This window comes from Solanum lycopersicum, chromosome 5, assembly GCF_036512215.1.
Source record: "Solanum lycopersicum chromosome 5, SLM_r2.1".
NCBI lineage: Eukaryota > Viridiplantae > Streptophyta > Magnoliopsida > Solanales > Solanaceae > Solanum > Solanum lycopersicum.
This window is the reverse complement of record NC_090804.1, coordinates 12,681,997-12,692,232: the sequence shown is the minus strand read 5'-3', so window position 1 is coordinate 12,692,232 and position 10,236 is coordinate 12,681,997. Positions and strand designations below refer to the sequence as shown.

At 44.8% G+C, this 10,236-nt stretch overlaps 1 protein-coding gene across 1 annotated transcript; it reads right to left on the bottom strand.

Annotated features, from left to right (window-relative positions):
* Positions 1-6,234: 6,234 nt before the first annotated feature.
* On the bottom strand, positions 6,235-9,817 carry LOC138348655 (uncharacterized). Its single transcript, XM_069298219.1, has 2 exons — positions 9,713-9,817; positions 6,235-6,561 (listed from the first exon to the last, which is right to left on the bottom strand). Exons 1-2 carry the CDS (start codon positions 9,815-9,817, stop codon positions 6,235-6,237), a joined length of 432 nt encoding a protein of 143 aa, XP_069154320.1.
* Positions 9,818-10,236: the final 419 nt, after the last annotated feature.

The window sequence follows — 10,236 nt, the reverse complement described above, 5'->3', positions numbered from 1 at the left end:
CAAATATATTGAATAAGAATTCATGTACTTACTTCAATGAGAAAGAGTAAAATCCAAAAGTTTGCTTGATTAATCACCAAAAATCACTTGCAAGAAGCTCAAAGTAATCGATAATCTCACAAAAAGTCTAATAATTATCAAGAATCTCACACTAATACACAAAGTCTAATAATATGATGTCTAACAATCCAGAGTCTAACCTCAAAAATGAGGTTTTTCGAACTATTTTTAAAAAACAAAAACCTAATTAAACAAGGACTCTATTTGCTGGAAATCTGCCAAAACGCGGCTGGGTTGACGGACCTCGCAACTGATCGTCATGGTCTCGACGGACCGTCATGGACTCCGTCGTCCCATACTTATGCAATTTATTCTGCTGCTCTTCTTCATTACCGTCGACGGCAAGTATGAAGGACCGTCATAGGCACAACGGTCCGTCGAGGGCCTTCGTTTCAAAACACTTGAACTCTTGGAATATGGGTACTGGGATCACTTCTCTGAACTTCATGAGGAACCTGCAGGACGGACCGTCACAAGCTTCGTAACCCCACACTTGGTCAGACTTCTCCATCTTCCTTCAGCAGCTACACTACGCTGCCACCTACGGACCGTCACAAGCACGACGGACCGTCATAAGCTTCGTAGGTGGTCTCTTCTGCATTTTTTCGCTCAAAATCTCCGCATTCAGCTTTGGACAGATTTCCTGCAAAAGAAAAAGAAACTTATATAAAATTAGCACAAAAAGGCTTTTGGAAACACTAAACTTAAGGAAAAAGTATTAATAATACCGTGAAACCACGGTATATCAACACCCTCAACTTAAATTCGTTGTTTGTCCTCAAGCGACACACTATGACTCAATACAACATCTTTGTATAATAGTATCCATGTTTCATCCTTTGCAATCATTTGGCTATCAATCCCGATTAATCTCATCAACTCTATGCATGCTATCACTATTATGCTTGAACTATGTGGGATCAGAACATGACACAGACCCACCATGCACTAACACCTATCCTCTTCAATTTCTCTCTGAGGTGCTAACAATTTCGGTATTGCAACTAGTGTTCTCACTTCAAAATAAAATCCTCATTTTTCACACAATGATTTCAATTTGAGTATAAGGATTACTTTTCAACACTCGCTCTCAGAACAAAGTCACACTCATTCATACCTATTGCCATAAGCTTGCCCTTATTTTCACTGCCTTAAGTTCACTATACAACCCTTAGTATCACGATAGGACTTTCTTGGCTTGTAACATAGGCTCAGGGTCAGGTAGGTATATTTAGGTATACTTTAGTGACTTTTTGCCCTCCTTGACATATCGGCTAAACCTTCCACTTTCTATCATTTTATCTTGCCCAGTTTCTCATATTCTTTCACCTTGCTATTTTATCTTCTTTCTTCATTTGTGTAAGTGACTCTCTTCTTTTCTTGCTTGTATTTCTTGTATGTTTTCCTTTTTTTTCTTTACTTTTCTTTCGTCTATTCTTGAGTCACTTTACTTTTGTTCTTTTTCTCTCTTTGTTCTTTCAACCCCACTTTCCAGAGCATTCCTCATAATAGCCACCCTCAACTCATGGCTTTGCCATGAGTGAAGGTACATAATACCCAAAGTTGGGTCAGGGCCATAACGAAGGTTGTTTACTGCATTAGCCACCCTCAACTTATGCTTTTGGCATAAGCTGAGGTGCACAGGTCCAAGGAGGGACCAGGGCCACCACATTGTTCCCAGAAAAGATCAGTTAGGGTGAAAAATAAAGGTCTAATTTAAGCCTAGATCATTTGGATCAAAGAAGGATAAATTTCATTTGGTTTCTTTTATATAGGCTAGAAATGGGCTATATTGAATAAGGGCCTATGATCCTTTCCTAATTGTCTATTACATCTTACTTTTAGCAGAACTAACCAGACAAGTTCTAGCTCAGTACCAATAGTGGACTATTCGAATTTTCCTCACGCTCACTTGACATTTCATCACTATACCAGATTATCAGACACCTAGTTCAAATTTTAGACTTAGGGTAATGCAATGATGTACCCCTATGTCATGCTTAGGGCCACACATTTATCAGTTACTATGCCTAGTCATGCATCATTTTTCAGTTTATCAGGATATCATTTTAGCCATCATGCTCCAGAATTTAACTATGTACAAAAGATATAGACATGCCGGTTCAAAAGAAAAAATAATCAGTCTTTTGGGGAAAAAGAACACAGGCAAGAAAACCCCAAAAGAGGATAGTGAATTGGGCTACTCAGACTTTACCCTAACACTCACTTTCCATTTACCCCACCCCCAACAAAAAAGCATGCAATTGTCCCCAATGCATAAAAATTTAAATACTAGAGTTGTAGGTGAAGCAAACGTGTGGCGCAAAGCGCCGTCGATCAGCAAGCTAGTGGGTTCGGTTCCCCAGAACCCACGTCTTCTGCAATCTGGACACCCTCAGTAGTGTCCTCAGCAAGAACCACACTATTAGTAGTGCCTCCTGCTATCTCCACAGTTCGGGAGCTAGACGCCCCAGCCGCTAACTCTGATGCTCTCATCTGGTGCGCTTCCACCTCAGCAAGTGAGGCTCTCCTAGCAGCCTCCATCTCTCGGCGCTCCTTCTTCCGTGCTCGCGCCTCATCTTTGCTCGACCCCTACGCCTCTTGGCATGCTCTCGAGGCGGAGGTGGTGGAATCTATGAGGTGGCGAATAGGGCCGCTAGCACTGTGTCTTCAGCAGGCTCGACAGAAGGGGCCTCAGACTCCGTCACCCTAGCCTCTAAGATCGTGTCGATATCTGCACGAAGACTGTCAACTGCAGCCTGAAGAGTCGACACATCCACCGAAGGGGCTGGTCGGGCTAGCACCCTCAACTCAAAGGCGTCCAAGGGCTGGTTAATGTCAGCAATCTTCCGCTTTGTATACTGTACCATCTTTCGCTCTAGGCGCTCTTCTGACTCAGTAACAAACTTCTGCATCCACGGCTGGATATGATGTAGAAGTGTAGCCATTTGCGCCTCTAATTTTTGGACCCTAGCAAGTGGGACCAGTGCCGGTAGAGGGGCTGTGCGAGAGGAGCTCGGGGTAGTGCTACTACCCGGGATAGACTCGACCGGGGTAGTGTCAGTGGACGCCGCCTGTGTAGCCGTGCGAGCCCGGGCTACTGTATCAGCAAGATCATCAGCAAGTGGGGGCAGCTCTGGACGGGGCCCTCTGCGTGGAGCCAACTCATTGGCCTCGTCTCTGATGAGGCCGACGTCAACAGTGCCCTGCGGGGTCTTGAGCTTATCTACGTGCCATATAGGCACACCTGCGGACCTGCAGAGAGCAAAGATCATGCACGGGAAAGGGTAAGTAGTAGTGACCTTGAATGCCCTCTCATGCATGACTGCCTGTAGAAGCCACACGAAGTCCACCTCGAACTCGGCTATCATCGCCGCCATCAACACTGTTCGATCCCATGTAACGATATTATCAGCAGTTGTGGGGGAAAGGCAGTGACGGACAAGCATCCACAAGAACTTTGCCGTGAAAGTGAGGTTGGCCTTCTTGATGGCCCCCTTTGGCTCAGTCACCCAGTCGACACCCTCTCCATTAACTGACAGGTGCAGGTCCATCCACCTCTTGGTGGTCTCTCTCAGTGATGGCTCGCGCAGGAACTGGCCATCTTTAACTATCTGCCAGCGGTAGTCGAACTCGGCAGTGAGAGGGGTCTGAGTAGCATCAACACCCTCGCCGTATAGAAACTGGCGGATGGCAGGCAAGGAAATGTCAACCTGTACACCCCGTACTCAGACCTGCTCCAGTGAGGCCTATATAGCGGGGGCAGCCCACCTATCTATCTGCGATCGGAGAGTCGCTACATAGGATGCGTAGAACTCTCGGACCATTTCTTCACTGTAACGTCCCAACGGACGTGCTGTCCACTCCAAGCGATGCCTGGTGAAGAGATTGTGGATCTCAGGCATCGTCTGAAGGCTCCTTGTAAGGAACCGCCACTCCAAGGTAAGTGTTCGAGTCATCACTCCTTTATCAGTCAGGAACTTGGCGTCAGAGTAGACTTGAAATTGCCCGTCGACACACCACCGGTTGGGCTGGTCAGTGGCTGGGGTGGGACCTGAGCTGGTGAGCCTTATGTATATTCTGAACTGTCAGCCTCAGCAGACGAGGTTGACGCTGCAGCGGTGGCGGGTGCGGAAACCTCAGCAAAGCCAGAGCTTCCTCCGACTAGTATACTCCTAAGGAGCAAGACGCTCCTTCTTCGTTTGTTGCTGACCCAGAGGATGTGCCGGTCAGTGTGCGCTCCTCATCAGACTGGGAGGCAGTGACTACGCTGGACGCCACCTTTTTGGGTGTGGCTGTGGGAGAACGTGCAACACGGGAAGGGGTGGAAGTGCCTGGGGGCACATACTCAGGGTCACACTCATCATCCGAGCCAATGACCATGCGAGCAGACGGGGCGACAGACTTCGATCGCCTGCGTGCGTAGATTCGGTCTTGCTTGGGTACCATAGTAGATAGTACCTGTAAAGGATCAATATTAGTATGAGAAGTGGCAAACAAGACAAGTAAGAAGTACAAAAAAAATTAAAATAGCATGTCAGTTCTATGGTAACAGTGACACACGACGGGCCTGGTGACGGCTCGTCGTGGCTATGACGGACCGTCATGGGGTCCGTCATGTTTTACTTACCCTTAGGAGAGGGGTCTCTGACCGTCATAACGGTCATGCAGGACGAATCGTCATGGGTATGACGGTCCGTCACATGTGTCCGTTGAAGGACACTTAGAAAAAAGTGAGAGACCCTTAGAAACAGGGTCTCTGAACACCAGAACGGTTGTGCAGGATGGACCGTCGTGGGTATGACGATCCGTCACATGTGTCAGTTAGGGGACACTTAGAAAAAAAATGAGAGACCCTGAGAAACAGGGTCTCTGACAACCAGAACGGTTGTGCAGGATGGACCATCGTGGGTATGACGGTCCGTCGCATGTGTCCGTTGAAGGACACTTAGAAAAAATGGACAGTGGGGAGTTAGGGCTTTTGGAACGGACCCTATGACGGTCCATCGTGGGCGCGACGGTCCGTCATCGGGGTCCCGTTCTATAGATCAGTGGCAGAACTGGGGGGTACCCCATGAATCCCTGATGAACCCAAATAAAACTTGTAGTGTTTTGGACCTAGATTTTTCTAACCCAACTACCTAGGAAACTAGCAATGCAAAAACACCTATTTCTAGGGTTGTAAACATGGCAATTTCGAATATTTTTAACCTAGGTTAGACAGAATCGTATAAAAGAAACAACATATGACTAAGAACTAAGCTAATACTAACTAATAAACAAAAATGCAAGATAAATGAGTAGAAATTAGAAACACATATTTTAGAATTGGAGAAAAACAAATGGACAAGTACTCGATGGTCAGGCAGACACCCACAACAGTAGCTCCGACTAGTAGATGATAACTTCTAGGGCTTTGGAGAATTGTGGGGGGGGGGGGGGGCAGTGATCGGTTGATAGAGGGAGAGATTGTGGAAGTTGAAAAGAGAGGGAAATGGGAGGAATAATGAAGGAATGGGGTGAAATGAGGGGTTAGGAAGTTTAAATGGTGAAATTTTATATTAAATTTCAACCGGGTCGGGTCGGGTACGCCTCATTAATCACGCGACGATTCCCCGACGACGGTTTGTCGCAGTTGTGACGACCCGTCGTTGGTTCCGTCGTGTGTGCCCTAGTTTGAAAATAACAGAAAGACGTACCTGGTACGACGGAGGTATATGACGGTCCGTCGCAGGCGCAACGGTCCGTCGCTGTATCCGTCAGTGACTGCTGTAGTGAAATGTTCTGCAGACTTTCCTGGTGATGTGCCTGCAAATTTAAAAACCCATTAGTAGAAAAATGCTACCATTACTAAAAAGACTATAAATATTGGGTTGCCTCCCAACAAGCGCCTGATTTAATGTCGCGGGACGACTGGGGACACTTGATTACTCAGACTTCATCAAGATGGTATGCCTCAATCACTTCATTCGCCGATTCAGCATGCCCGAAATAGATTTTTATGCGTTGTCCATTCACCTTGAACCGCACACCCTCCTTAGTTTCCAACTCAACTGCTCCATGAGGGAGTAGTTGGGTAACCAAGTACGGACCAGTCCATTTGGACTTGAGCTTGCCCGGAAACAAGCGCAACCTGGAATTGAATAAAAGCACCAAATCCCCGACAATAAACTCTCATTTTTCAATTTTGTTGTCATGGTACTTCTTCATCTTTTCTTTGTATAGGGCTGAGATTTCATAGGATTTCAGGCGAAATTCATCGAGTTCATTCAACCCATTTAACCGTTGTTCTGCAGCTTCGCTCCAATCCATTTTCAACTTCTTCATAGCCCACATGGCTTTATGCTCTAACTCAACCGGACGATGACAAGCTTTCTCGTATACAAGTTGGTATGGAGACATACCTATGGGAGTCTTACATGCTGTCCGGTAGGCCCAAAGAGCATCATCAAGCCTCCTTGACCAATCCGTTCTACAAGCGTTCACTTTTTTTGACAATATCTGTTTGATCTCCCGATTCGACACTTTAACTTGCCCACAGTTTGAGGGTGGTAAGGAGTGGCCACATTATGGCGAACCCCATATTTCTCCAATAACCCCTTGAACAATCTGTTGCAGAAGTGGGAGACCCCATCACTAATAATGGCCCTTGGGGTGCCAAAATGAGAGAATATATTCTTCTTCAAGAATGCAGTGACACTCTTCCCTTCATTGTTTGCGAGGGCGATGGATTTGACCCATTTAGATACATAATCAACTGCTAATAGAATGTACTTCATTCCATGAGAACTCACAAAAGGGCCCATAAAGTCAATACCCCAAACATCAAATAACTCAATCACAAGAATGGGGTTTAGAGGGAGCTCTTGTTTTCTTGAAATGCCGCCATCTCGTTGGCATATGTCACATGCTTTAGCAAACTCATGAGCATCTTGATGAAGAGTTGGTCAATAGTAATCACATTGTAATATCTTATGAGCGGTTCGGATACCACTGTGATGTCCACCAACGGGTGAGGAATGGCATGCCTCCAACACACTCAACATCTCACATTATGGCACACAACGCCGAATAAGCCCGTCGACACAACTCCTATACAAGTATGGTTCATCCCAAAAGAACTTCTTCACATCGTACATGAACTTTTTTCTTTGATGAAAGGACAAGTCTGATGGAACAATATCACTAGCCAGATAGTTCGCAAAATCTGCGAACCATGGGATCAAGTCTTGTGAAGCAGCCAATACATGCTCATCGGGGAAAGTATCATCAATGTCAGTCTTATCCCCTAACTCTCTCATAGCTTCATCCTCTAGACGAGACAAGTAATCAACAACTTGATTTTCAGTTCCTTTTCTATCCATCACTTCAAAGTCAAATTCTTGTACCTAGCAAATAGGAGCAAAATTTCTCAAAAGCAAAGACTACTGCGAGGAGTTCTTGCTCAGTCACTATGTAGTTCTTCTGGGCTTCATATAGGGCTTTACTAGCATAGTAAATTGGGTGAAGGATTTTGTTTCTTCTCTGTCCGAATACTACACCAAGAGCCACCCCACTAGCATCGCACATTACCTTAAATAGATTGTTCCAATCCGGAGAAATAATGATAGGCGCAGACACTAACTTCTCTTTTAGCTCACCGAATGCTTTAAGACAGGATTCATCAAAACAAAATTTACATTCTTTCTCCAGCAATTTGCACAATGGGTGTGCAATCTTTGAAAAGTCTTTGATGAATCTCCGGTAAAAATCTGCATGCCCAAGAAAGTTTCTCACACCTTTCACAGAGATCGGTGGGGGAAGTCTCTCTATTACCTCGACTTTAGATCGATCAACCTCTATGACCTTTTCTGAAATGCGATGACCCAACACAATACCCTCTTTCACCATGAAGTGACATTTTCCCCAGTTTAGTACTAAATTGCAGTCTTCACACCTCTTAAGGACCTTAGATAAATTGGTCAAAAACCGCTCGAATGAATCACCAACCACAGAAAAATCATCCATAAAAACTTCTATAGTATCCTCCACCATGTCAGAAAATATCGACATCATACATCTCTGAAATGTGGCTGGTGCATTGCACAACCCAAACGGCATTCTTCTGAATGCAAAGGTCCCATATGGACAAGTAAAAGTGGTTTTCTCTTGATCTTTTTGTGCAATAGAAATCTGATTATACCCCGAATATCCATCAAGAAAAAAGTACCACCCTTTTCCAGCAAGTCTATCCAACATCTGATCCATGAAGGGCATAGGAAAGTGGTCTTTTTCAGTCCATGAATTTAGTTTGCGGTAATCCATACACACCCTCCATCCAGTAACTGGTCTCATTGGAACAAGTTCATTTTTTTCATTGGGGACCACAGTCATTTCCCTTTTCTTAGGTACACACTGAACCGGGCATACCCAACTACTATCGGCGATTGGATAGAGTACTCCAGCATCCAACCACTTAATGATATCCTTCTTCACGACCTCTTGCATAGGAGGATTCAAGCATCTCTGGTGCTTAATACTTGTCTTATGATCAGGCATGAGTTGGATTTTATGAGAGAAAATACCAGGAGGGATCCCAATAATGTCCGCAATAGTCCACCCAATAGCTCTTTTGAACCTTTTCAGTACCTTCACCAAACTCTGAACTTGTTGTTCATCCAAGTCTGATGCAATGATTACCGGCAAAGTGTCACCATTTCCTAAGAATTCATACCTGAGATGAGGCGGGAGAGCTTTTAGTTCTAATTTTGGAGCCTCCTCTATAGATGGTTTCGCGGGTGGGGACTCGCGATTCTTCATATCTAGCTCAAATTTCTTCGGTTTAAACCGAACATCACCGCGGTCAAGAGCCGCGACTAATGACTCATACTCTTTAATGCAATCGCTATCAAAGTTCATTATCACTGCCGCTAATGCTTCCACACCTAGACGTTCTTCTATTTGTGTCTCAGATGTCTCACCCATGTTGTAGGATACAGCAGATACCGATTGGATCTCACCACTCTGCCTCATGGACCTACAAATGTTAAAGGTCACTTCCTCATTGTTCAACCGAAATTTCATCTGCCCCTTTTCCATGTCTACTAAGGCTCTTCCCCAAGGAATGGCCTCCCAAGATTAATGGGCACTTTAAAATCGACTTAATAACAAAATCCGCCGGAAAGATGAACGAATCCACTTTTACTAGCACATCGTGGAGTATCCATATAGGCCTTTTTACTGTGCGATCAACCATCAGTAGCCGGATCGCTGTGGGCTTTGGATCACCCAAACCCAACTGCTTGTAAATCGAGAGGGGCATGAGATTTATGCTTGCCCCCAGATCACATAATGCTTTCGCAAAATGTAATAGTCCGATTGTACAAGGAATAGTGAACGCACCTGGATCTTCTTTCTTTTGGACCAGAGATCTTGTAGCAATAGCACTACAATGTTGCATTCTATCATCATCCTCAAAAGTGACCGATCTTTTCTTTGTGACCAGATCTTTCATAAACTTGGCGTAACCGGGCATTTGTTCTAAAGCTTCTACCAAAGGGACATTGATAGAAAGTTGCTTCAACATTGTTATAAAACTCCGATATTTACCATCCTCGGTCTTTTTTAATAATCTTTGAGGAAATGGGGGTGGTGGTCTAGGCATGGGAGTTACCTTTTTAGGCACTTCAGTATCTTTTGCAGTGTTATCCTCCAATTCACCATCAACATCTACCACTTTATCAGTATCTTTTGTCACCTTTTTCTCATTAGACGGCATAGGTGGGTCAATGGTTTGCTTGCCACCGCGAGTAGTAATTGCCATACAATGTCCATCATTTTTCAGATTTTGGACAGTGTTGCTAGGAAGAGTGCCCGGTTGCCGTGTGTTCACAATTGCAGATAATTGGGCCAATTGTAACTCAAGTTGCTTAATCGATATTGTATGTGTATCGACTTTTTGCCCAATACCCACTAAATCATTCCTCAACTCTTTGTTGTGCTCATCACCAACGTCAAACCTCCTCATCATTTTATGCAACATATCCTCAACTCGCGACATACTACCTCCACCATCCCTAGGAGTAACTTCACGATTTTGAGGAGGAACATAGGGTCCATTCCTGTCGTTTCTGTTACCATAGCTACCCCTATTGAAGTTGTTGTCGCGATTGTAGTTTCCATCATGGACATAATGAC

What these genes read in the sequence shown, in the direction of transcription:
- LOC138348655 (XM_069298219.1), bottom strand. Translation starts at nt 9,817, where the DNA reads ATGCCGTCTAATGAGAAAAAGGTGACAAAAGATACTGATAAAGTGGTA. An exon ending in ATACTGAAGTGCCTAAAAAG is followed by an intron (nt 6,562 to 9,712) that starts GTAACTCCCATG and finishes GAGATCAAACAG; the next exon opens with ATATTGTCAAAAAAAGTGAA.